This window comes from Artibeus jamaicensis, unplaced genomic scaffold, assembly GCF_021234435.1.
Source record: "Artibeus jamaicensis isolate MK-2021 breed Jamaican fruit bat unplaced genomic scaffold, CSHL_Jam_final contig_465, whole genome shotgun sequence".
In the NCBI taxonomy this organism is placed as follows: Eukaryota; Metazoa; Chordata; class Mammalia; order Chiroptera; family Phyllostomidae; genus Artibeus; species Artibeus jamaicensis.
In genome coordinates this window covers 21220200-21247787 of record NW_026521843.1, presented here as the reverse complement: position 1 = coordinate 21247787, position 27588 = coordinate 21220200, and the positions used below count along the sequence as shown (strand labels likewise).

At 45.9% G+C, this 27588-nt stretch overlaps 1 protein-coding gene across 1 annotated transcript in view; it reads right to left on the bottom strand.

The window, feature by feature from the left end:
• Positions 1-27588, bottom strand: part of CRIM1 (cysteine rich transmembrane BMP regulator 1) — a 178856-nt gene that overhangs the window by 81951 nt on the left and 69317 nt on the right. The window contains exons 3-4 of the mRNA XM_037165394.2: positions 15313-15555; positions 14156-14276 (exon numbers count right to left, since the gene is read on the bottom strand). Of these exons, the coding sequence (XP_037021289.2) occupies positions 14156-14276; positions 15313-15555 (364 nt within the window). The remainder of the gene's footprint in view (positions 1-14155; positions 14277-15312; positions 15556-27588) is intronic.

Below are 27588 nucleotides of genomic sequence, written 5' to 3'. Positions count from 1 at the left end.
ACACTCCGCATTTTTTTGGTGGTTGGTCTCACACTTTTTCTGGGGGTGGGAAGAATTAGGGCCCAATACAGGGAAGGTAAAAACTGAGGGCTATTAGGTACAGTATTCTTTTGTATTCCCTGGAAGTAATAATGAAGTTCATTGCCAGCCCTTAATAAAGCGGTCACTACAGTTCTCTTCTTAGCCGATGTTTACAGCTCCCTCCTCAAGGCTGGTATGTGGCTCAGGAAACCTACACTAAAGCGCTAAATTAAAAGAAAAAGTGGTATAAAGTATAGAAAAATGGAAGTTGTGGGCCCACGTGGTTTCTCTGCTCTTTATGCTATAATTTATCTTCTGGAGCCATGCCCCACGTTACGTGGGCGGGGTGACAAGAAGGCGCTGGCACGGCACGCACGTCACTGACTCGCTCTGGCCAGCTAGGGAAGGGAGCTGGAGAAGCTCCAATGGGACTTGGGAGTCCTGGTGGCCGGAAAACCAGAGGCCCAGAGACGCCACTGCAGAGAGTCCTTGGGGCCAGGGGCCCTGCTGAGAACGTGACGTCCAGGACCTGGCAGGCTTCCGGCACTGCACTTGACTGGGCCCGACAATCTGCTAACCACCAAGCCCCAGCCTTGACAGTCTCTGAGCCTTTATTTCCTGAGGTCGCGGTGGGTCAGGCGGGAGCGAGAGGCGCTGAAACCGGCCGGAAAAGTGAGGAGGAGAGGAAACAAGCACGGTGCACTCCAGGAAAAAGGAGGGGTGGGTTGGGATGTGTACGTTTTCATACGGCAACGTAAGCTATTCTCACTTCAGAGCCAGAATTGTCAACTGCATGAGAAGTTCATGCTTTGGAACTTGGAATCAGCTTGTTCGTGAACAGGTAATTATTTCCCACCTCTGTGCTCACTGTGTCCATGCAGCAGGGCACTCTGCTGGGTGGTGACTGGGGACACGCAGGGTCCTGGCCCTCAGTCCAGGGAGGTGTTGAATGTATATAATCACAGATGAGAGCACAGTGGGACTTGGATGGTTGTGTCCCTTCCCAGGGACCAGGGAAGAAAAAACAGCAATGACATCAGGACTAACTTCCATTTGAAAACCTGAGCAAAGCGTCGCTGCCAGGGCTGTGGACCTCCTCCAGAGCCCATCGGGGCTGAGCGGGGGTAGCCGCAGTTCCTGCTCAAACTTCCCAGGAACTCCCCGTTCCACGCCACCTTCCCTGCCCTCCCAACCTTTCCTGCACAGACAAACTCCCTCAACCCCTGAACATCATCACAAAGGGGGCCGCTCACCTCTTGTCTACTGCCTTGTCCTGAAAACACTGTTTCCTTGCAGCCGTCTCCAAAAAGATGGCGGATTGCCCCCCACTTACTTATTCGCCTGGGCTAGAAGTGAGCTCAGCGTCCTCCAAGTTGCCCTCCGGCCGGCCCCAGGCCATTGCTTTCCTCTCTTGCCCAAGCCCTCCCTCACCGGGGCTGCATCTCCTACCCATTTCCTGTGGGGGTAGGGTTTCAGAGAATGCACTCTGATTTCAGTCTTCAGCTTGAGTTCTGGCCACTGTACCGTATATAAAATGGGATCATTAGAGCATCCATATGTCATAGGACTGCTATGTAGATTAAACCGAGATGTGAAAAGCACCTAGGAAAGTGCCTGGAACCCACAAGCATTCCACACCTGTTAGCTATTTGATGTAATTAGAAGTTGGAAGGCTTTGGTGTCTATGTGGACAAAGCCTTTTCATCACCCTGACCTCCTGGAATCCAGTGATCCTGGCTGCCCCCCAACCCCACCGCTTCAGCCACTCACCCCTATGGCCACAGCTCTGACATCTCTCAAGTCAAGCATCCTACTTGCTGATCACAGTGGTTCATCCAGTTCTCTCAGGCCTACACTGGTCCCACACTGCCTCTTCACACTCTCTGGGACGTCCAGACCCTCCCCTCTCTCCGCGGCCTGGGCCCTGTCCGACTGCGCCTCCTCAAGGCCTCAGTCCCAGACCCTGGTGGGTACCTGAGCCAGATGTTAAACATCCTGCCCTTTTAACCTCCGTTCTTATCTGGTCCCTTAACTCCAACCCCAAGTGTGTTACAGCCAGAGATGCAAACCTGAGTGTGTTCAGGAGCTGGGCAGCAACCCCCAACAGAGGGCGGGGTCCCAGAGACAGCTCAGGAGGTCCCCTGCCCGCTGACGGGGCTTTGCTGCTCCTCCCGGGTGGAAGACAGGTAGGCACTGTCCCTAAACCTCCCAAACTGCTCAAGAGAAGCCAGATTTTTTTTATGTGAAGCCTCCCAGTTTTTAAATGGTGATGACTAATTTAAAGATGCCCCCCTTACTCCCCCACCAGGGCAAAAAGAAAACATGTCTCAGGGGTCAAACTCAGCCCCAAGGCTGCCAACTGCAATCTGTGATTCAAACCAATTACCTCCTCTGTGCTGCTGAGGGCTGCTGGGAGGAGCCCACGCCCCGGGGCAGCTGTCCCACCTCTTCCACACTGACAGCCCTCATGTGGCTGACAAACCTCCGCTCATCCCTCAGGGTCACTTCTTCCAGGGTGCTTTTCCTGACCAGAGGCATAAGGATAAATAGCTGAGGCTGTGGGAACATGCATGCAGGGCGGTGTGAAGGGAACGGACTGTGTGACTGTCCATCCATGTGGAGGAGCGGAGGGAAGGACACGCTGGGAAGAGGGAAAAGCCTACTCAAGTGTACAGAGGCAAGAAAGAATAGAGAGCTTAGGTTGGAAGAGATGGTTCAGCCCACCAGGAGGACACTGTGCTGGGATGGGGTCTGGGGGCTATTATAGGGGCACCTGCAGGAGATGTGGCTAGAGAGCTAGGCCAGGGCTAGGTACCGAGGGGTCTTGCATATCACACTAAGAAGCATCTTTAATCGAAAGCGATGGGAAAGTAATAAAACATTTAAATAAGGAATGCAGTCTTGCAGGGGGGAGGTTATCTGAGGAGAAAACAAGAACTGTCATGAATTCTATTCTTCTTGGATCATAAAGCTAGGTGGGATGAGTGCTGATGTTTTCGGTTGCAAAACTTATTAAAAGTCTAAAAAGCAATGACCACAATGGCCTAGAACGCCCTTCCCTCTTTCTCTGCCTGCTGAACTCTGACTCATCCTTAAAGACTCAGCTCAAAAGTCAAAACCGACAGTCTTCCAGGTCGGAATCAGTATCTCTTTGCTCTGTGAACTTACTTTTCTTTTTTGCACACCTCTGCTTCTCAAGTGTGCACCAGATGCTTTACACGTGTTTGCTTTCTTTTTGGAGTACGAGCTCCTGACACCAGTGACTGCATCTGTTCCTACCAGGGAGCACAGTGCCTGGCCTACGAAAAACACTCATCCGTTCCCTGAACAGACCCAAACACCATGGGATACTGAGGCTGGCCCTCGCCACAGATCAACTATTATACATGTAATGAAAAATGCTTATTGAGCATTTACTTGTGCTAGGCACTGATGAGGGAGAGACACGGAAGGTGCATCCCTGCCCTCAAAAAGTCCATAATCTAATGTCTTAGGAGGCATCACAACAGCCTTCGGGGCCTCGGGACCTCACTATGGAAATGGAAGCACTTGATCATATTATCACAGAGCCACGAGATACGATGTCTCCCCTTTTCAAACAAAGGCCATTTAAATGGGTCATTTAAAGTGCAGTCGTCTGTATGACATATGCACAACAGACTGAGCATGAAGTCCAAGAGAGGCTAGCTGTCTCCACCTCCGGGGTCTCAGGTAAGCAATTTGATGTCCACTGGGCACTTAAAACCCCAAGCCCTCCGCCCAGTGTGTCTGCACGTCAGCGAAGGAGCCCTGTCACGTCCATGCAATGCAAAGGTACAAATGAAGAGTGAAACACATTCTGTGACATTTGGGACTGCTTGTGGCATTTCAAAAAGACGCCACATTTTAACATCTTAGATTTGCTTAGCAGTGATGTAAGTAACTTCACAATCCATGTCTGCAGAACTGTCTGGAGCTGTTCTGGTCGCCTGTGCCGTGAGGAGGGAACCTAACGTCAAGGAGGGTGGGGAGGGAAAGCCCCCAGAGGTTCACGTTCTCCATGCGGTGGGTTCTGCTTTTCTAATGTAGGGCAAGTTGAACGGAATTTGGCTGAGTTACTGCCTTTCAGGGAGTCAGAGGACTATGTATTTAGTATCTGGAGATGGCCAGGCCCATTCAGACCAAACTGTAAGGCACTGAACACCATAGTGAGAGCCTTGAGCTTTGTTTCAGGACTGAACCATAAAAAGTAAGACTACATACTGGTCGAGTTCATGGAGAAACACAAAAGGCATGAAGCACGTGTATAGGACATACAGGGCTTCCACAGATGATGTGAATTATCGACAAATTAACATCTCTATCAGGGAGACAGTTCATCTCCAGTGGGCACCAGCTCTACTTCTAGGAAAGCATATTTTCTTCAATCTGGGGATACGTCCAAAAATAACATGGAATTCCTACAACTATTTTGTTTTAAAAACATCAGAGTTTAATATAGACTCTGGCTTTTTTAGTTATGAGTTGCCTTGCTCTTTTGGGCCAAAAATTACTGTGACAGAGGGCAACAGAATAGATGTTCTTTTCTTAGTTGAGAAAGAAGGGCTTCAAATACATTTCCAAATTTTTTTCTGCCCGTGTTTAAAAACAAAGAATGCTACCATGATACCATGTCAAGAGTCAGAACTGCTTTCAACCTGTGCTATGCTAATGCACACTTTACATATTGTATAATTAAATTTTACTTATTCCCTTAAAGGCAGCTGGATAAGTTGTCTAAATTAAAGGAAACCACCACGAAGTGAATAGAATTATAGAAATCTGTGTATTACCAGACTAAGCCTTTAAAAAAAGAAAACTATAAGTATTGTTGAGTACCATCTTCTGTGAGACCCTGTCCTGGGAACAAATGGACATGATACTTAGTTACAAGGCTCTTAATATGATAACGTCCTTTTCAAAATGTCCATTTAGGGTCGCTCTCCACTGGCTATTTGAATAGGTATTAAACAAGCAATATAATTACCTAGCAGACTGTTATAAGCATATATGTCTATAATAAATACCACCTAGTGATTTAAATTGCTTAACACTGTCTCAGAGAACTGAGGATTGCTCCCTGTGCTATGAGAAAAGCAAAATAAGACAACAAAAAAATCCTGTCAGTTTCAAGCTATCTTCTGGAAGTTCAGGCTTTGACATAGGTGTCTGGGTGGGCCAGTGTGCCTGTGTCCCTGACTCTTGAATAATCTTCTACCCCCCGCCCCTCAACACCCCCCTAAAGGCTTCAACCAGCAGAACGACGGGCTGAGTGAGGCTCTGGAGATAAGAGCTGACTGAGGAGCTCTGGAAAATTCAACCGCCCAAGTGCGAGTGCGTTAGCAAACAGAAAGTTAAAGGACTCTTGACACTGCCCCTCCAAGACTATTACTCAGAAGCAAACAGATTACTCAGATGTTTTTAGAGAGGAGCAATAAGAAAAATCCACCGAGTTCTGAGAAAAATGGAAACCGTATGACCCTAAGATTTGAGAATATAGGCAAATAGGGAGGGACATGAAGAACTGTCATCAGTTATTCTGTGTGTGTGTGCACTTTTTTTTAAGGTCCTTGGTATCTTACTTTGGATGTAAAGCTGGCATTATTACTTTATAGCTTTTTCCCCCTCAAATTCAGTTTTTATTATTTGGTACAAAGCCAGTCTATTAATTATTTTCTTGGCAGATTAGCCTGTTCGTGTGTTCCCTTCTTACTACCTTCCAAAGCCTGCGACGTTTTTGAACTGGTCGAGGTGGCATCAGTGAGGTGTTGCGTTCCTTCACGCCTGGCCAACTCATTCATCACCACGCCCCACGCCAAGCCCAGAGGTCCATCTTCCATGAATCTGTGCCATCTACCTGAGCACTTTCAGATCTGTGCCTTGTTTTTACTCACTGTAGTTTGAGGTTAGATTAATTCTGATTTCACCTGAGCTTCTGAAGAAAAGCTACAACCTGCCAAAGATTTCATTCCGCTGGCCTCATCCAGTATTGAATCAGTTTCAGGCTATGAATTCTGGAACACCTGAAAACTCCTTTGCTAAATATCTACATCTGACCACAAGCAACAGTATGCTAGCAATCAGCTAAGATTCTGTTCTTGTAATACAATATCATACCAACAAGATGAATTTTCTTGAGAACACAAGGAAGCCCAGACTGAGAAATGGAAACTCAGCCCCCTAGATTTTCGACCTGAAGCAACGGAGTGTAAATGTGTAGATATTAAAGCGAAAGTAAATCCCTGACCTTCACGCTTGTTGTGCCCCGTACACCTGACATATCTCAGATACAATGGGGTGGCATCCTTTTTTGGTAGAAATTGTCTTCTAAGGACAAGGTCTTCTGTAAGGGAAATCAAACTGAGGCTCAAACAAACACACGGAACTTGATTCAGCAGATTGCCTTTTATTTTAAGAGGCATAGACAGAGATGAGCCGATCAAAGTTAGGAACAAAGAATCGAAACCTCTTCCGTGAATGTAATGCTCTCTGTGTGTTTGTGTGGCCAAGTTAAGTTATAACACATAACCCATGTGAGTCAGTGTGGCACACAGAAAATTGCAATAGGAATAGGAGGAGCTGGATAAAGAGAAGTCACAGGGAAGAGCAACAGAGGCAGAAGCTCAGGGGAAGTACAGTTCCAACAGCTGGAAGAAATGAGTCCAACTGTGGGTCTGGGAGACCCAAGCACAGTGTGGAGTTCCTGCCGGCTTGAGTGCAAGGTACGAGAACGCCACACGCGAGAACGCCACACAGCGTCACCCTCCCCGAACACACCCGCCGAGGCAGGCCTGTGACAGGCAGGACAGCCACGTCCTGTTAGAAGGCAGTTTATAAGAGTAAAGCTTTATCTTGTCGATTTAGCCTTTGGCCAGATATTTTCTGTACCTGCTACATAAGGGACTATCTATTTATAGATGTGTGTAAAAAAAATAAATAGCAACACTAAACTAGCCACTGACTAACAGGCAATCTATTTTACTGGATTATCACCCAGATTCCACAATTCAACCAGTGCTGATGACCCTGGTTTAAATCATTAGTCTAATAGTTTTTGTATTTCATTTGTTCTTTCCTAAGATTTTCTTTTTGTTTGTTTTTTTGGGGGGGAGGGGAAGAAAAAAAGTAAAGATAATTTTTTTATGACTTTCTTTGGACCTTCTGCCCTTCCTCTCATCATGCGAACCATGTATCTCCTCCATTATCTTCTGAGTCCTAGAATTTTCTAAAAATTTCCTTCACCTTTCTTTCTCAGGACTCTTCTTTCTGTTACCAGCAGCTTGGGTTCCTTCCCCTCTAAAGGGTTTGGGAAAGTCAGAGAATTGAAAGGTAGGAGTTATCCTTTTGTGATTATCAAACCCCTCCTCTCCTCCTCCCAGGTAAGAAAGCAGACCTGGGTGAAGTGAGAGACTTGTCCAAATTTATGCAGAAGCGGGCCTGGCTTCGTGCACGCTCTCTGCCCGGTACCAGGTGATGTGGGCAGGAGTACACGTGAGTAAACTGTTCGGTCTTAAGCTGCTGAACAGTTTACTCACGTGTACTTCGCTCACGGACTGCAATAACAAAAGCAAGTACAGGGCATGGAATGCTAGGCCTTCTGTGCCGTAGGGCCGGGCAGGGCCTCAGGATGACAGGGGTCAGGGCTGCCTGGTGGGGTCTGCACGAATGGCAAGCCTGGCTCTGCCGCTCACCAGGGAGGACCCTTCCAGCTTGTGAGGCTCCATCTCTGAAATGGGAGAGCCGCACGGCCTTGCCTCCTAAGGGAGGGGTGGCGAGTGTACGTACGTGTGTGTGTGTGTGTGTACACACATACAGGGGAAGCCCTATGATTTTGGCTTGACTACACTTCCAGTGCAAAGTCACACACATCAGTCAACATTTTAGCTAGCATATACTATAAAATGTTTAAATATTTTGGAGGAAGAAAAAAAAGGCTTAAAATGTTTCTATATCTTGATTTAAAAATAAAGCAGTATTTTTGCACAGTGTCTCAGAAAGCATGAGATATAAATGTTCCAGATATAGGTTCAAAAAGTTTAAAATGTTTCTGTATCTTGACTTGAAAATAAAATAGCGTTTTCACAGAGTGTTTCAGAAAGCATGAGATATAAATGCTCCAGATACAGGTTCTCAAAGAGAATCAGGCCCTTTAGCCAGAGAGCCGGAGCCAGGAGGGAGCTGGGAACCTGGCGCGCTCACTCTGCACACCCCAGGAGAGACCCTATTTTAAGTTCTGACACTAAAAACAGTGACTTATTTCCACCACAACACAATCGCATTGGATTTCTCTCAATAACTTTCAAGAAACCTGTCTTTATAGGCAGAAATTGGTAACCCCATTTCAGAACAAAAACTTAGGGACAAATCTCATGAAAATAAATTTAGGAAGGGTGACTGTCAGTAACATATTCATTCATCTTAATAAAAATGGTTAAATAACAAATCAAAATGCACAGGGCACAGAAAAACTCATCTGACTTGAAGAGTGAACATGAGTAACATAGAGAAGTGGTACTATCTACATTTTTAACTAGTTAATGTCTACCCTGGAAGGCTGTACCTAAAAAGATGGGTGAAAAAATTACAGAGGTAAGAGTCTGTAACATTGGGCACACACACTGGAGAGAAAGCAAAGACCGAGGAGTGTACAGGGAAAACTGGGACCTCGGAGCCGTCTTCTTGAGAAAGAGCCCGACTGGGCTGAGGCCTGGGCTGGCCGGTGCAGGGGGCCACGGGTGCCAGATGGGCAGCGCGCGCTGGACTGGCCCTCTGCACAGGTGCTGGGTCCGTTTCTCCCGGATAACCGTTACCTGACCAACCATTATCGAGGAGAATTTCTACTCAACACCTTTAAAAGGTTTTTCGGTGGGTTTGTTTTTAAAACTGACCCGGTTTCATCAGGCAGATCTGGTGGCTTCCCTGCTGGGTGTTGAGGGAACACCTGGTTTAACTAGGTGGTCACGACATTTATTGAGGAGAGGAGTTAAAAAGGGGTTGGCTCAGGCCGAGGTGGTGCTCCAAGGCTCCCAAGTCGTGTCTGCTCCCAGGTGAAAGGTGGCGGCTGAAGGGAAAGGAGCTGAACCACCGGGTTGCCTGGGCTGTACCTGAGGGCCAGAGCCCTGGGGGGCCAGAAGGACAGTTACCTCTGGAAGGGGTCACACAGCTGTAGCCCTCCACCAACTTTCCACAATCAGAAAACAAAGTCTAACAAATGCCTATATGAGTTAATGGGAGTTATGGTGAATTTAAAAATGGCCACAAATTCTTTGCAGGTTTTCCCACCCAGAGGTGGAATCTACTGTCTGCTCTTTGAATAAGGACTTTCTTCTCCTGGTGACTTGCTGTGACCAACAGAATGTAATGCAAGTGATGGATGAATTCCAAGTCTCAGTCTCTTAAGGCTTTGCTACTCCTCTCAATTCTACCATCAGGTAAAGAAGCCCAGGGTGAGGCGCTTCCGGCCATCCCAGTTGAGCTCCTAGACACGTGAGTGACATCAGCTCAGCCCAGCCAGCCCCAGACAGCCTGCAAGCTGACTACAGATGCAAAATCTACTTAACACGCAGTCAGTGAGAAACAATAAATCACTGCTGTTTTAAGCCATTACATTTGGGGGTGGCTTGTTACACGGCAGCGAGTAACTGAAACATGCACACATTTTGTTAATATGTATTATGCTGACATATATATATAACTATGTTGATGAGATCTAAATGCATACTCACTGATATATTTTCTGGGCTTAAAAACAGCAAAACATTATCATCAGAAAAACTGCAATGGACAGCAGAGGCCTTTGAATAAAAAAGACCTGGATTCCAGACGGACCTGCTCTCTCCCTTGTACCAGAGAACATTTATGATTTTGCACAAGCCACTTCCTCTGTCAGCCTCAGTTTTCACACCCATAAATTCCTCACGGAGTCAGCTGACAACGAGAACAACAAAAGTGAAGGCTTTGTAAACAGCGAGGCACGTTCCACAGTTAAGCTGTCACTGGTGCTGCTACCCACAGGTTACTTAGAGACGTTTTTGTTTTTCCTCCTCGGCAAAGACAACATGTGGGTCAAGGTTTCTACCCTAACTGACGGTGCTGCACATCTCCTTCCGTCTGCAGGTGCTTGTGAGCGTGCACACACAGCACAGGAGGCCTTCCAAAGACATCAAGTGTCCTGAGCCCCAAGGACAGCCCCCCTTTTCTTTTCTGTCATCAGGCAGTGCTCAGGCCCAGGGTAAGGCCCGCTCCCTTTTGCCATCTCCTGGAAGGGGGTGGGGGTGAGGTGTAGGGAGTGGGGGCCACAGAGCTCCCATCACAGTCCAGTGCCGAGGGCAGAGAAAAGCGGGGAAAGAACTGGCAGGGTACCTGGAAACCTAAACCAGGCTGAGGGAAGGGAGAATGAAAAACGAGTAAAAGTTAATTCTATCACACAGCAGAATGATGTCCACACAGGATGAAGTTCACGAGGAAACAGAGCAAAAGAGGGAAAATGCAGGATGGGCATTGAGGAATAGCAGGGGTGCGGCAGGGAGAGGAGGTGTGACCTGTCCTTAGAAAGGGCAGAGGCTGGTGGGTAAAGCAGTACTTGTCAGGGGCAGAAAGAAATACCCATGCGTGTAAAGAACATCTGGAGGCCATGTCTGTCCCTTGTAATTCATGTCTGATGAAGGAATGAGTCACCGAGTGAACGACTGAACCAAAAACAGCTCCGAAGAAGAGCCACGGACCGAGCATGCACTCGCCCAGACACAAGGCCGTCAGCAGCCTGAGGGGCCGACACGGTCTCACGGGGAGTGAAATTCCATTTGGATGGGGGTAGAGGAGGAAGAGAAGGTCTGCGGACCCCGTTTGTAGTCTACGGAAGGTGCAATAAATCCTCCCAAGAAAGGTGAGTGTCTACAGCTGAACTTCCCCATTATTCCAACTTCACTCTGTCCTGACTCTGCAGGGCTTCCCCCCCTGAATTCTCCCCATAATAAATTTTGATCCCAGATGGCTCTTTGGTTCTTAACCATGCTCCAATTATGCTGGTAAAGGTCAAATAATCCTAACAGAATTTTAAATACTTCTCTTCCTACCTGAATATCACACTTTTTAAAAGCAAACCTTGAACTGGCTCACGCGTAGGAACAAGGTTATGTCACTTTTTTTTCTCTTAAAACACTACCACTATGACTCCGCATCAGGATCTCTTTTTATTTCCGCTTTCACGGGACTGGGTTCTTATTCCGTGGTCAGAGTATGACTTGTCTCTCCTGCTCTTTAGTAACTGGGGGCCTATGTAATGCGCTCAAGTAGGTTAAGCCACGGTCGGCACATATTCTGTACTCACCGATTCATTCAGTACTTATTGCCGACACAGAGAAAAAGAAAGAAGACACAGTGTTTGACCTCCAGAAACATGCTTTCGTTGGTGAGACAAGACGTAATGCAGGTAACACAAAGAACAGTGCGAGGAAGTGTATGATTAACCGGCAACATGAAAAGGTCTATTTTGGGAGTTCCTGGGGAGTGGTGCGGGGGTTGGCTGAAGCACGGAGACCTTTGTGACTAAAGTGGAATTTAACTGAAGTCCTGCGGGATGAACAAACAGCCTTAGAAAAGGTGGAAGGAAGAGATAAAGGCAACCCACGCTTTGAGAGGTGAGCGTGGCGTTTGGAACGGAGGGTTTACGAAGTACTGAAACTGGGCCATAAAAGAAAGGGGTTGGGGAAAAACTGCAAGGTTTTCAAGTGAGACAATGCAGGGAGATAATTTTTGTCTTCTTCAACATACGAGTCCTTACAGCGAAGAGTGGGCTTGTCTGTGCGTTCGTTCATTCATTCACTAACAAACGCAGGTTGACATACTGCATCAAATCCTATTCTAGGTATTAGAGGCTACAAAATACTCTTTTCCCTTGAAAATCACATAGAATAGGAAAAGGCTGACAAGGAAAAATGAATGATTTTAGGTATAAACAAAAGCGTGGTGGTAAAGAGATGCACGGGAATTAAATTAAGAGGGGACAGAGGAGGGCCACAGAAGTCATCCTTAGGGGCCGAGGACTAAAATCCCATCCCAGAAAAGGAGATGCGGTCCTGGAGGAGGAGAAACTGCCCCGCGGAGCATGAGACAGCGTGGGGAGGGCCCTGCCAGGTGGCAACAAGGAGGAGCGTGGGGAGTGGGGAGGGGGCAAGCAGGGGTCACCGACTATCACAAATACAGGAAATAAAGAGCTGTGAGAACTTACCCCTTCCAGGCAAATAATTTACAGTGGGATTTTGAATGACTTCCTCCTCCTTGTTTTAACTGACCATTCCTTAGTTCTGCATGCAAAGTCAAAGTTGCGTCAATACAATAATAACCACCCCAAGGTTTATGTTTACAAGACTCACAGAAGCCTGGAAGGCATCTAGTTGAACCTCCTTTCCAACATAATGTTTCTTCTAAGCATTCCTGGCAGGTGGCCATCCAGACGGAAAGAAATCGCTCCAGCTCCAGAGAGCTCAGTCTATCTCAGGAAGCAGCCCAATTCATTACAGCACATCGCTGCTGGTGAGAAAGTTTTTTTCCTCCGCTGACATTAAATGTGTCTTCCTGCAGCTCCTGCCCACTGCGCCCCCCCTGCTGTGCCTCCTACATGCAGATGGCGCTACATTAGTTACAGCGGTGCACTGAGAACTGTCCCTCCTCCTCACTAAAGGACTCACTAATTAACAACTGGCTTCGTTTTGATTAATTAGGTTCTCTAGCCTAATGCGCCGCCTCCCTTTTCATAGAGACCTTGAAGGGCTATCTGTTGCTTTTAGTGATGCTTCCCCTCTTCCCTCACTGATTAGTAATGCCTTATGTTGGCACAGTAATTCATTCCTTCCCAAGCATCTTCCACGGAAATTCTTGTATCATAACATCATAAGGAGGTGCTGCATCACTGTTACTATGGTACCTTCACAGAAATCTTTGTATGTTTTACGATACAGTACAAAAAAATAGGGCAAGTCATGTATAACAGAGAATGTTAGGGTTCTGGACAGGACAAAGGTTAGAGGATGTTAAAGAACTAATGTATTTTAAGGAGAGAAAGAAGAAGAAAAGATGATCAGAACACTCTTTGGAAGTCTACTCCAATTAGGGACAAAGAACTGACACTTACCTTAACTAAAGACCACTGAGGGGCCCACCTATACAATCACAGCTACTCACGCAACAGGCACAGAAGCTCGGTGCCTGGCTCAGGGGCTGAGGCGGACAGAGTGAAACAAGGCACTGTTTTAACTCTGGACATTGAATGTAGAGCAAATGTTGAAAGACAGAGATGACTCAGTTAAAATGACGTCTTAGTGGCCTGGGGAAGATGGAGGAGAGGTCATGGCAAGAAAGAGGGAGACAGAACATCTGCGAAGGAGTAACGGGTATAAGCCCCATGTCTCCGAGCAGTGTCTTCCCGAGGCCAAGTGCGAGGGCCAGCCCTGCGGTGGGGCTAGGAAGCCCCTCGGGGGCAGGACTCGCGTGCAGCCCTGCACGCTCGGGAGTGAGTCCGGTCCCGAGGGCTCAGTGGATGTCCTGCGGTTACTGCTAGTACGCCAGCAACTGTTTCTCCCCATCAAGCCGAAGAGAGATGTGTTTGTTACTCCAGAAAGCACTGTAGAAACTTGGACTCCTCTCTGCCTCAACAAGCGACAGGTCTGAGTAGCTGTGTGGCTGCAAACGTGAAGGATGCCTGGGAAGCGATTCTGTGATGCAGGCAGGGTTTCATCCCACTGGGCACGGTGAGTAAGCTCCTGGAAGATTCACTGCAGAGGGTCAAATGACACACCCACTACAGGTGGACACCTTGCTGCCTCCCTGGCTACATACGAGGGGCATATTGGCCTACAAAGCCCCCAGCAGGCAACACTGCACAGCACCCCAGTATGAAGAATCTGTAAGGATCAGCGACTTCACCTGGCAACACCTGGAACCATACATGGAAATACCACATCACAGTAACAGCTCAGTGATGTCTCCACAGACACAGGGGAAGATCAGGTTTCCCTAACTGCTGGGGAAAACAAACTGCATGGCTGAAACTGTGCCCTCCAGGATGCTGGCAACCCAAGGCAGAGGAGGAGTTTTGGGAAACTGAGGACAAACCGACCTTGTGGGCAGAGTGCAGCAGCCGTCCGCTGTGAGTCTGACTTGAGTTTCGTGGCTGTCCAGGGGGCACACGGCCTGCTGGACGGACGGGCACTCCACTGTGCTGCAGTCCACGCTGAACACTGCAAGGGGCAGACAGAGGCACCGTTTACCACCACATTTACTAGCATTTTGAGTCCCCAAACGAAACACTGGCTCTTGACAAATTTCTCAGTGTCCTTGCTTCCCTGAACCCTGTCCCTACACTGGCAATTTTTTATTTTCCGTTTCACTCAACATCAGAGAACTGTACTACATCCCAGGTCTTGTCTTCTGTGCCAGGGAAGCAGGGGACGAGATATTGAAGAGTTAAGATACAGACAGAGTATGAAACCAGTGGTGGTTATGGGGGTGGACGGGGGTGAGCACTGGCCAGGGGCGTTTCTAGTAAGATTCTTCAAGAGATGGAAAAGAGATGCTTTTGCTTGAAGCATTTATCTGGCAGAAAAGAAAATCCGACCAATGGTTAGAAACTTGTAAAGAGGAAACCACTATAGTCTAGACCTGTTCATACAACACATTAGGTAAACTGCCAGGAGAATGAGGATGTTCGAAAGAATTTAAAGCAGGAAACAGCTGGGACATGATGGTGAATCGTATGTGGCAAAGAAGGTGTGTGAAGGGCCAAAGATGACGTAGCCCGTGCTATCGCGGACAGATGACAGGGAGCGGGCAAGAGCAAAGATTGGGGCTGAGTATTTTGTTATAAAACGTCAGGCTTTGGGATGCACGTATGTACCTAAAAATAACTTTCTGCTTTATGTGTAATGGTTGTTTTAAATGCAATAATGGAAAGTAACAGTTACATCTGCAAATGAGGACTATGACCTTTTCTAGGGGAATGAAGCAGCAGGTACCATAAATTTTCACCCCACCTCCCCCGCATTAAGCATACTTCGAGGGGCAAAAAGAAGAGGAAGAAGAGACATGGTCCCTCTCTGAAGGCGCTTTTGTACCAGTAAATTATTTCTCTGGTTGTCTGACTAGAAGGCCAGAAGTCAGGCTGCCTTTAGCCCAAGGTGGCAGGCAGGCAGTGCGCGGATGAGGACGCCCATCTTCACGTGGAAGGGAAGACCCTGGTGCACAGGGACGCGACTGCTGAGCCGGGCTCGTACATACCTGGTTTGCACTCGTAGAGGTCACAACACTCTCCCGGCTTCCCTGAGGCCTTCGACACGAGGATGTTCAGGTATCCTGGCTGGCAGACTTTGCGCAGACAGCCCGCAGGGTCGCACACGCAGCGGCTGGGCAGGGGGCAGCACTCCCCGGGGGGAGCGTAGCCCTCAATGAGGACGGAGTCTTCAGGGCAGCGTGGAGAGAACTGGACTTCACAGCGGGCTTTGGAGCAGTCCGGCTTCTCTTCTAAATGGGAGAGAGAAAACTTAGCACGTCCCGGAAGCTGTGTGGGGCGCTTTCTGCAAAAGCACGGGCAGTCCTAATGGTCTGTTTACTAACCCAAAGAGGACAAGGGAGAAGGAAATCTGGTGAAAGCCCTGATACCCAGCACAGCCGACCATGGAAGTCTCTCCTGAGATCTTCTCATGACACCAGAATGGGAGGCTGAAGTGGCCTTAGTCTCCATGTCTCACTTCTGTTAATAATCAACGTCCAATGCACCGACCAAAATGAAGAAGAGCGAGGGGAAGATGCCCACATGATCTGCAGAAGCTGAAAACTGGACTCAACCACTGACTGAATGAGAGATCTTCGAATTTAAAAGGAGTTTTAAGGGATGTTCTTTGGAAAGAGTACACTCTTAAACACAAGACGGAGCCACAAATAAGTCACGGCTGCTTCAGGGACTGGAGACAAGGTACACAATAATAATCAGCATTGGAAGAGCTCGGCTTCTGCAGCTCTGAACCGTGAGGAGATGAACTGAGAAAGATTCTGTAATTCTGTGGTGTGGGATCTCAACGATAAGGCGGACGACGAGCCACGACCCCCTGTAATCTGCCTGAATGACATCTGGTACGTTCCTGTCTCTAGCAGAGATCCGTCGAATGTGCCTCCCTCTCTCTCTCATATGATGTGCATGATCTACAGCTGCACCTCAGTTTTAGAAATGAAAATCAACCAAACAGAGCCCTAGCTTCTGGAGCCCTCAGTCCATACCTCAAGAGAAACACCCTCACTGGGTGAAAACAGTGTCACGGAATACTGGGGTACGTTATCATAAGCGCTGTCTTTCCTATTGTAAAGCCCATGCAGAATCACAAAGCAGGGTTAGACCTAGCGTACGGTCTTCTCAATGAAAAACTTCAGCTGACTTTGTAAATAAAGAACCTGAAGCCCCGGAGTTCAAGTGATGTGCCTAAGGTCAATGGTAAAACTAAAGCAAGAATCCGGGCCTCCTCATTTTCTGTTCACTCAGTGCTTTATGGTACAAAAGTAGATCTATTTCCAAAACCAAGCATTCCTCGGGCTGTCTTCTACCTTAAGTGTTGTATCTTTCATTTTCCTGCCCATCTTCCTTGTCTAACTACTTCTCGGCTAATCAAAACCTACTACAGGAAAGTCTCCATACTCACAGTTCCAAGCAAGCTCACTCAAAAAGACTTAATGAGGGCCTGCACTGCTGTGCCAGCAGCTTGGGATACGGCATAGACAGAAGGAACATACATCCCTGACCTCAAAGAGTTGACAGTGCTGCCCAGGCTGGTGTGGCTCACTGGACTGAGTGCCGGCCTGTGAACCGAAAGGTCGTCAGTTTGATTCCCAGTCAGGGCACATGCCTGCATTGTGGGCCACGCCCCTGGCTGGGGACGCACAGGAGGCAACCAACTGACACTTTTCTCACACATTAATGTTTCCCTCTCTTTCTTCCTCCCCCCCGCCCCGGAAATAAATAATTGCAATTAAAAAAAAAGTTGACAATGCAGTGGAGAGTGACAGAAAGTAAACAACACACATTAAAAATAAACATACTAAATAGTGAGCACAGGGTGATAAGTGCAATAGAACAGAAGGGGGAATGGGAAGGCATGAAGGGGGGGGGCAGTCACAATTTAGCGAGAACAGGCAATCCCTGGAAAGCTGAATCTGAACCAGGACTTGGAGTGGGGGGTGGGCCGTGGAGACGGCAGGGAGAAGAGAGGGTCCTGCAGAGGGACAGCGTACCCCCGTGTGTCCCGGGACCAGCAAAGTGCGGCAAGTGCTCTGAGAACAGGAAAGAGGACTTCCACCTGCGGATACCCCGTCAGTGTAGGCAGAACACAGCAAAAAGCTGAGAGGGAGAGCGCGAATCTGGCCCGTGTGGGGACTGGCTGAGACAGTTTGTAAACTGCACTCGGTAGACGGGTATCTGCCGAATACACACACATGGTCTCGTAATTAATAAGAGCTCTGTGATTTTTAACTGCAAATAGCATTAATTCCTACTCTTGCTAATGGGCTGTAATTAAGTTATTCTGTATCACATTTTATTACATTCTCATTATGCAAAATATTTGGCAAGTATAATCACTTTTCAAACATGCGCATCAATAAAACATGTTTTCATTAATACCCCGCATATTGGTCCTCCCTGAGTCCCTTGCTGCTTGTGTTTGCTCGAATGATCCCGGCATTATCACCTGTTGACGTGTGCTTTGCAGTCAGGGCCTTAAGAGATTTGTTTACTTCTTAAGAACTGCCTTTGTAATAATACACTGTTGCAAAACCACACTGGAAAAAGGTTTAAGAATGTTAACAATGAAAATGAAGTCTTATTAAATGCTTTTGCAACTTTTCTCGAGATGATCACATTGGCCTTCCCTTTAATTACCTAATATGCTCAATTAGCAGGTTTTAAACCATCCTGTCCTCTTAAAATAAACCTGTTTTGAAAGGTCCAGCTGGACCTGACTTTCAAAAATTAAAACAACTTTAAATTTATAAGCTTGAGTAATATTAACCTGTACCTCTCCCTTCTGTGTGTGCGGTGAGCTCATCACTCTTATTTTCAGAGTTACACAAACTTCGTCAATGAGTTGTTTCACTTTCTAACTCTTTCTCTGCTGTACAACAGTTTAAACATAGTAATTCTCTCTTTTTTAATTTGCTTTTTTGATGAATTTATATATATATTTCTTTTTTTATATTTTTTTACTTTTAGGAGAGGGGAAGGGAAGGACAAAGAGGAGAAAAAAATCAATGTGTGGTTGCCTCTTAAGTGCCCCCTACTGGGGACTTGGCCCAGAACCCAGGCATGTGCCCTGACTGGGAATTGAACCATCAACTCTTTGGTTCACAGGCCCACGCTCAATCCACTGAGCTACACCAGCCAGTGCAGAAATGATCTCTTCTTTGAATCTCAATGCAGTATTTTTTTTTTTTTTAAAGAAAGAAGGGATAGATTTCTTCTTTGGTTGCTGGATTATTCTGGTGCTCTACCTCTTTTAGAATCATCCGTACTAACATATTTTAGTACAAAATTCTATCAAATTCATCTAGATCTTCAAATTCATTTCAGGCTTTTATTGACCAAGCTTTCTTTTTTGCAGTTCGTGGATTCTTTTGAGCATTTGAATTTCTTCCTTCTTTGTCTTTCTAATTATTCTATTGATTTTTTCTTTAGTGCTTTAAGATTAATGCTGTTTGCTTCTATTTTCTTAGAAATGCTACAATTTTAATTATGATTTTAATACTTCAGCCAATTATTGCTTTGGTTACATTCTACTGTTTGAAATGCCATTACTGTCAGTATAACTCACTTCTAAATAATCTATTATTTGGGTTTCTTCTTTAACAAAGACTTTCTAAAAGTATGTTATTGAATTTCTGCACAGGTAGATTTTGTTTGGCTTTCCTTTTGATTTTTAACTTATAGTTGTATTATTATTGTCTTGTTGCCAGAGAATGAAGGTTATACAATTTTCTACTTCTGTGAATTGGTGAGTTTTTTAATGTTTTTGGTTTTTTGGAATGCATGGTCTATGGCCAACTTTAAAACACTCATATCTGAAAAGAACATGGTCTCTGTTTTTTGGATACAAACTTACAGAAACCTATCAAATCAAGCTTTTTATGACATTCAGATCATCTGTATCTTTCATTTTTAATCTAATTTCCAAAAAGGATCTGTAGAAATCTCCCATGAATGAATCTGCAACTTCTCCTTGTATATCTAAGCTTTTGCTTTAAATTTTCAAGACTGTGGTGTTGTTAATTTCATGACAGTCAGGCCTAAGAGTCAAGCCTGTTATAACGACTTTACAAGATAATGCTGTAAAAGACTTTAGATTTCTAAGATTTCTATCTTTCTTTTCATTTTTTAAAATATTTATTTATTTTTAGAGAGAGGGGAAGGGAAGGAGAAAGAGTGGGAAAGAAATATCAATGTGTGGTTGCCTCTCATGTGCCCCCCAGTGGGGACCTGGCCTGCAACCCAGGCATGTGCCCTGACTGGGAATCGAACCTCGATACTCTGGTTCGCAGGCCCGCGCTCAATCCACTGAGCTACACCAGCCAGGGCTTTCTTTTCATTTTGTAAGTGTTAACTTTCTTAGCTTTACTCTTCTCTTCCTTCTGCCCCCTAGTCGCCTTTCAGTAGATGATCCGGAACACTTACTCACCCGGCATCCTTCCCTTCCCCTCACCAGTCAGCTGGCCTGCCACTCAAGCTCAACTATGGTTACCATAGCACCAGGCATTGTTTTTCTGATACCTTCCTTCTCAGCTTTTTCTAAATAAGTCTCGCAGTAGATTTCATGTAGCTGTCTACGTCTCTGTGTTTCACCCCTCTTCCATGAGACACTGAGAACACCACAGCTATACTATGCAACTTTCACCACCCGGATGACTTTCCTGTCGTCACTGCTGAAATTTTAATTTTATCCATTTGAAAAGAAGCCTATCCTGACTCTCTCCCTATGGTGTCTAACAGATCTATGTATAATACTTAAGTCAATTAACAAGCTTGTTAGTCTGGTTGCCCTGGCAACAACACTTTGCAACTGGAATCTTTCATAATAATAATATAAAAAAATCAACAAAATCTGCCCCAGATATATATCAAGACTAAAGTGACAATATCACTGGCAAGAGGTAATTAGGGAAAAATAAGCTGGTTTTACCATTCCAATAATCTTCCTGTAAGAGGTCAGCCCTTAAAATATTGACAGGGTCACCCAGTACTAACTACAGTGACAATGGAGAGTTTGTAACAGCCCTGGTCACCTTAAACAGTGTGACTACATGCTGGCCAGCTGTAGACCTCCCGGCTTCTCTGTCAACAGGCAAAGTACAATCATGGTCTACATAACAAACACATTCAAGAGTACTCTGTTTAAATGCAGGTTTAAATACAACTGAATTCAAATGAAAAATTAGTATATGGGAGGAGAAGAGAAAAATTATATTGCTATCTACTTGGTTTTATAGAACCCCACATATCTGCCACTAAGCCTTCTTCCTCTTTCAAAATCTCTAAAAATGACAACGGATACACTGTACACTTATTCCTGGGAAACAGGCAGCATAAACGGACTGTTAAAACTCCGACAGACAACTACAATGGTGGTGCTGCCGGTACTCAGTCCTGTCCTGAAATCCATCCCTGTTCTCTCTCTCACACTCACACACACACACGCATACACAGGCAGCCAGGATCCCCAAGACAACAGGTAGTTCAAGGGATGCCAATTTGATTAAACCCTGTATCACAGAATTTCATAGGTAGAACACAGACTAAAGAGGGGAGGAGTCTGCAATCACTGTGTTCCCCACACCTCCCTCCTTTATAATCTGAAGTCCCCAAGTCACTGTGGCATCAGCTCTGGGTGTCACGGGGCCACTCAGTGGTCCTGGGAGACAAAGCTCCTTGAGGTACCAACTGAGGTGCAATCTGTGAAGTTCTCTCCAATCCTATCACTTACTCATTCAACAAACATTTACTGAACGACTTCCATGTGCCAGGGGTTCCAGGGCTTGGGACAGGAAATGAAACAAAGTCCTGGCTTTCCCAGAGTCACCAGTCCAGAGGAGTTAGACAAGACAATGTTACCACACAGCACAATGCCAGGTGGTGGTGAATGTTGGAAAGCAGAACCGGCAATGGGGTTGGACTGCGTCAGCCAGGTGGGTGAGGTCAGGTGTCTCTGAAGATATTACACCTGAGCAGAGTCTTGAATAAAAGGAGAAGGCATGCAAATAACAAGGCAGGAGAGTCCCAGGTGCAGGGAGCGGCAAGAATAAAGGTGTTGAGGCAGCCCTGCTCAGTGTGGCTCAGTTAGTGGGAGTGTTGGTCAATAACCAAAGGGTTGTGGGTTCAATTCTTGGTCAGGGCACATGGGTTGTGGGTTTGTTCCCTGGTCGGGGCACATATGATCAATCCCCAGTCTAAGTGCATATAAGAGGCAACCAACCAATGCTTCTCTATTGCATCGATGTTTCTCTCACTCCCTTTCTCTCTTTCTAAAAATAATGAAAAAAATGTTCTCAGGTGAGGATTGGAAAAAAAAAAAAAAGGTGTTATGGCAAGAATGAGCCTACTTTCCAAGTACAAAAATATACCTTGTGACTATTAAGGAGACATCTAAACTGGTATAATTCACCAGTAAAAAATATTAATAAACACACACAAAATATTTTGATGGCTGTCTCTTATTCAGGATACCATTCTCATAATCATTTCAGAGAAAGAAATGAAAGCCGTCTCTACTAACTGGGCACCTTCTATGTCGGAGACATCATGCCTCTACTCGTGGTCACAGCCCTTCGCACTCCCACGCGGAGAGATGACATCTACTTGGCAGACGAGGAGACAGCCACGGAGGAGCTAAGAAACTTGGCCGGGTTACAGTGCCGGTGGCAGAGGCTCCGCAGCCCCCACTTTTCCCACCACGTGCACAGTGCTGAACGCAAAAGGAACTTCAACCCTCCTAGTCAGCTTTCCTGGAATTTGTAGGTTTAGTCAGTGGCTACATTTTGGCTCCCATATTTCAACAGAATGCAAATTTAATTCGCAAAGGAAAAAAAGGGGTTCAGGGTCTACGGTGTGCCCCACCCTTCTGGTTGGCCATCCTCCCAACCTCATTTCTGCTTGGCCTTACAGATGTCCCCCATAAACGGAGACGCTTTCTTGTACCTGGGATTATTTTGCTCCCCAAACCTCTGTTACGAAGGCAAGGCCTATGTCATCCCTGCATTTTTAAATTTAGAGGCTGACTCCTTTAAAGTTACACTGTGAATTCCTTTCATTCGCATTCCATGATTTTATCATAACCTTTTTTGGCAAGCTTCGCAGTGAAGTCTTGTTCCACACAATCGTAACCCCGAGGGGAAAAAATTAGGCTTGTTGATACAGTCCCAGAAATATTTCATAATTTCAGCTCGTTCAGAAACACCAGCTGTACTTTCCCAGCATTTTCTTTTACTCTGATTTTAGGCTTTAACCAGGATGGAATCTATACAGAGCCTTTCCTTGGTGGTTTGTTCAAGATGCCATAGGAAATTGTTTTCAACTGCCTAACAAAGTCAGTTTGCATCCTAGAATATAAATTAGCCAAATAGAAAAAAAAATGAAATGATCTGTAAAACTGCAGCCTGTGATATTTTAATGGTTCACAACACTGGCTGGGCATTAGAATCACTTACAGAGCTTTTAAGAATACCATTGCCCGGATCCCACCTTAATTCAAATCAGAGTATCTAGGGGAAGAGCCTGGGAATTAGTATTTGGTTGGTTCCCTTGCTTCCTGGGTGATTCTAGTGTGTGATCAGGGCTGACAGTCCCTGCGTTACTCCTCCAAGCAAACTGGGAATCTGTACAATGAAGTTCCCTACTGACAACACAGCTTTGCCAAGCTCAAAGGGCCGCTGGCCAAATGCCAAAGCCTCACTGAGCCCTCCAGCTCTCTGCCTGCAGCCCAGGGGTCCATGCTGTGCACTGAGCCCCACAGTACCTCTAGGAATGCCCGAGGCCACACATCTTTTCTATGTAGGATGTTATTGGACTGGGTTGAAAATGATGCTTTAGATTACAGCTTTGCTACCAAAGGATGGCCTCTGGACCAACAGCATCAGCACCAGCTGGTTAGAGCTGCAGACTTAGACCCCTGCGCCAGATCTGCTGAATTGGAACCTGCAGTTTAGTTTAGCAAAATTCCCAGGTGATCGAGCTGTATTGCCAAGTTTGAGAGGAACTGCCTCTAGAATAGTGTTCCTCTAACAGTGGGCTAGGGACCAGTGCTTGAGCATCCCCTGGGCACTTGCTAGAAATGCAAGGTCTAAGCCCCCCCACACATCAGCCCTACAGAATTAGAAACTCTGGGGCGACGTCCAACAATCTGAACAACCCCCCATGTAAAACTGGCATGCACACTACAGTTAGAGAACCACAGTGCTAGAATAATGATTCTCAAACCTGGCAGCATACTCAACTTCCCTGGGGAACTTTAACGATGCGAAAACTCAGAGTACACCTTATGCCAGTGCAATCGGAATTACTGGAAGTGGGGCACCGGTATCAGTATTTTTAAAAGGCCCCCCAAGGACACCGATGTGCAGACCAGGCGGATTCACCAGTCCAGGCACCCCTTCCCCCAACCCTCTACGCTCCCCGGGGATGGATTCAAGGCTGCTTTAATTCATAGCAAACCTGAATCAGCGGGCTCTCTGGAACCTTCCTGGACAAGGTCAGAGCTTCCTGGGAGGAGTAAAAAGAGCTGAGAGAGGTTAAAGGCACGCCTTGGCGGTGGGTGGTGGGGAGTTAAGGAGTGGGGGGTGTCAGATTCCAAACGTGTGCATATGTGCCCTACTGAATCTCAAATCACACTTTATGAAAATTCATTAGGATTTTGAGCCAGAGACATTTTATTTCATTACCTGCTAATTCACACCAGGAACATGTGTTCCATTTACTCCCAGAGGGATTTTTCCATCCAAATAATGACATTTCTGCATTCACACAGAGCAACAAATTTTCAACATCCAACCATGTTCAGAAATCTGGCAATAAAATAAGGCCAAGGGATGGTTTGGATAAATGTACAAAGAAGTGAAGACTGACTTCCAAAAAGACGATTTTTTACCTAATAAACGACAGCCTTCTCCGAATACCTGTCCCCTCCTCCTCCCCACTTTTTTTTTTGCCCTAAACACAAGCCCACGAAAAGAGGAATGAAAAGTATGAGGGAATGGGACAAGTGACTAATGAGGAAAAACTTCAATGAACGAAATGTGTATAGTCAGTTCAGCAACATCTTAGAAGAATCTTCAAAACAGCTTGAGAATGTCACAGCGGCATAAACACTGGGAATGAGGCGCTCCCCAGGGTGGTGTTTAAACGGAAGGCAACATCCACTGAAGAACACAAACAAAGCCTCTATTTTGCTGAGTGATTCTCAGGCTCCGGGTGGGTCCCTTTTTCCTCCCCTGAGAAAGGGATGCTAAACATGCTTCTACCATTGTGGATTGAGGACATTGATTAGAACAAACAGTACAAAATGCCAGATTTTGAAGAGGTGAGGACGAAGGGCCTGGTGTTCTTCACCTGCAAATTGAGAGATTGGAACGGGTGGAGTTTTTCTCTGAACTCCTTCCTCCAACCAGAAGCTCAAGCCCACTCTCTGTGCAGGTCAGGCTGCAGGGATTCCTGAGTCCTTAGGAAGACGGGCCAATGATTTTTTTTTAATTAAAAGGAGAAGCCAGTCCTTCTCTCTTACAACTCCAATATTTGCTAATGCTCTGGAGTTACAGTAGTACAGAAGAAAATGGGATCTCCTATGATTTAAGAAAACAAGGAACAGTAAAACCAAGGCTATTTATTGTCAGTAATATTGTCAAAAAATTCCCGAGTCCCTAAGGCAGTATAGGAATTTCCAAAGTCTCCAGAAGGAGTCCAAAGAATGTTACGTGCTGACCTGAGGTCTCCAGAGGTTCCTGAAAGTGACCACACAAGTAAAGAACAACAGGCCATTGCACTGAGCAAGTTGGTAGTTCTCACCAGGGTTTGCACATTCCGGAAAAAAACTCATATAGATAAAAAGTATAAAATATTTTTTAAAGATTTTTAAAATTTATCTTTAGAGGGGAAAGGATGGAGAGAGGGAGAGAAACATCAATGTGTAGTTGCCTCTTATGTGTCCCCTGATGGGAACTGGCCTGCAACCCAGGCATGTGCCCTGACTGGGAACTGAACCGTGATCCTTTGATTTGCAGGCCCGAGTTCAATCCACTGAGCAACACCAGCCAGGGCAATATAAAAGATTTTTGAGAGACTATTTTGGCCATTTACTTTTTCTTTCTCTTCCTCCTTTTCAAATTTGTTTCACTGAAGATAAATGACTACTTCTTTGTACCTTTACTTGTCATTTAAGGAAGGTCACTTTTCAGCTAATTTTTACCTTTCAAATGAGAGTCAGTATAGCTACTGGTTGACTATAAGGGTTTGAGGGCCAGAGAGAACCATGGTCAAATCTTAGCTTTTTACAGCTGGCTGCGTGATCTTAGGCGAGTTTCTTGACTTCTCTGTGTCAGTTTCCTCAGGGTTGTTAATAAGAGTTAAGTGAAATAAATAGATACTGCAGGTAGTACTGTGCCTGGCATATCTAAGTGCCCAAGAGATTCATCATCATCACCACCATCACTGATTATTAGAAGTCTAGGCTTTGAGTCAGACCTCACAATACTCATATACTTGCATTAAGCAGGGCATAGAAGCACTTACTCTACAGGATTGTTTTGGAGGTTAAGAGAAAATACAGATTCTTTAATATCACAACATGTGACATTAGAAAAATAGAATGTTTCACATATTTTACATGCCTATATAGGATGGGCAAACATAGGTTTACAGTTATGAGCATGCAAGAACATGTTATTCTTGTATTAGTACTTTTTATTGTATTATTTTCCACACGAACTACTGTAAACCTACATTTGCCTACCCTGTGTGTGTGCATGTATGCACATACAGATGAAACACACGTACACACGCAGAGGGCACTCTCAGACCTTCTGGTCAGCTCACGTCTCCCTCTCAGTTCATTTTAAACCCAACACCCAACCCAATGCACAGATGCGATCACTACACGTTTGCTGTTGTTGATAAAGGAGTTGATAAATGATACATACGCACCTATGATATACACCCCCCAGAGTCATCTTAGCCCACCAAAAGTTTTCAAGTGCTGTTTCTCTGTCAGCCTCCATTACTTTCTTAGTTCCTTGTTTTAAAGGCTAGATACTGAGAGAGCCGTCTTTGCTTTGTCCAGAAACAAGGAAGAAAGCTGCCTTATACAGGTAGTTCTCCCGGGAGATTCTTCCCCAGCCATTTCTGCATTTGAGATGTGGTAATGGGCCCGGCTTACAAAGTTATCAAACTGACCAGATGGCACCTGACAGTAACAAGGGACGCCCAAAACAAAACAAAGGCCTCCTGGTGTTTAGACCTATCCGGTGAAGGTCATTCCCTGGGGAGAAAGGACTGCTTCACCGCCCAGCTCCTTGCAGAACAGCCTCATTCTCTCCTCACGACTCCTTCCCTGAAGACCTCTTTAACCCTCTGACCCGTCCTTCAGCTCCAGCACCAACTTCCTAATCAGCCTCGCCCAGGGCCAAGCCCCTGAAAGGGCCCTGGGTTTCTATGCCTTCTTTGTGTTCTTTGTGTACCCACTGCATAAACCTCATCCTCTGCTGACTGCTGAGAGGGCACCTGGAGACGACAAACACGCAAGCTGCAGCTGAGCAAAGGGACGTGTTTACTTTCCACCCTGAACTACAACTTGACCTACGGCAAAAACAAAAATATTGCAATGTGTATTTTTTCCCTAGCAATGATAATTATAGTACTGCAAACATGTTTTTAAACTTCAATGACCAAAATGGAAAAAGCATTTCAAAAAATAATTTATTAAGTAGGCACTTATATTCTTGGTAGTCCTTACATGGAAATTCTACCTTTTTCCCCCTCTTCTTACCCATTAAAGGGCTTGGCTCCTGGCTGAAACCCTCTTTCAGGATGAGGTGGGGTTCAGCCTGCAGAGCTGAGAGGTAGACAACTAAATAAAGAGCCCTTCCCCATCCTCACCATCAGCAAGGGTTTTAGCTCCCTTTTCCACTTCAGAAAGACAGTGAGGTAAGAATCCTAGTGTGTCTGAGGGATGACACAAAGGTACTTCTGCACACCTGGCTGATGACGTGCCTGAGCCAGAAGCAGGAGTCCAGATGCCTCCTGGTACCCAGTACCGGAGGGAGAGTGTCTGCAGTGTTCAGACTCCGGACTCCTTTTGGGAGTATCGTGTAAATTGCAGCTCATTTTCACTCCTGTTTCCCAGCAAAATTCTTCCTCACCTCCTTCTCCACCTGGTCCTCTTCTTCCTGCCTAAGTCTGCCTTGATCCAGTACTCTGATCTCCACTCTGTTCTCGAGCTTTCCAACACTCTTTAGAGCACTGGTTCTCACCTGAGCGCG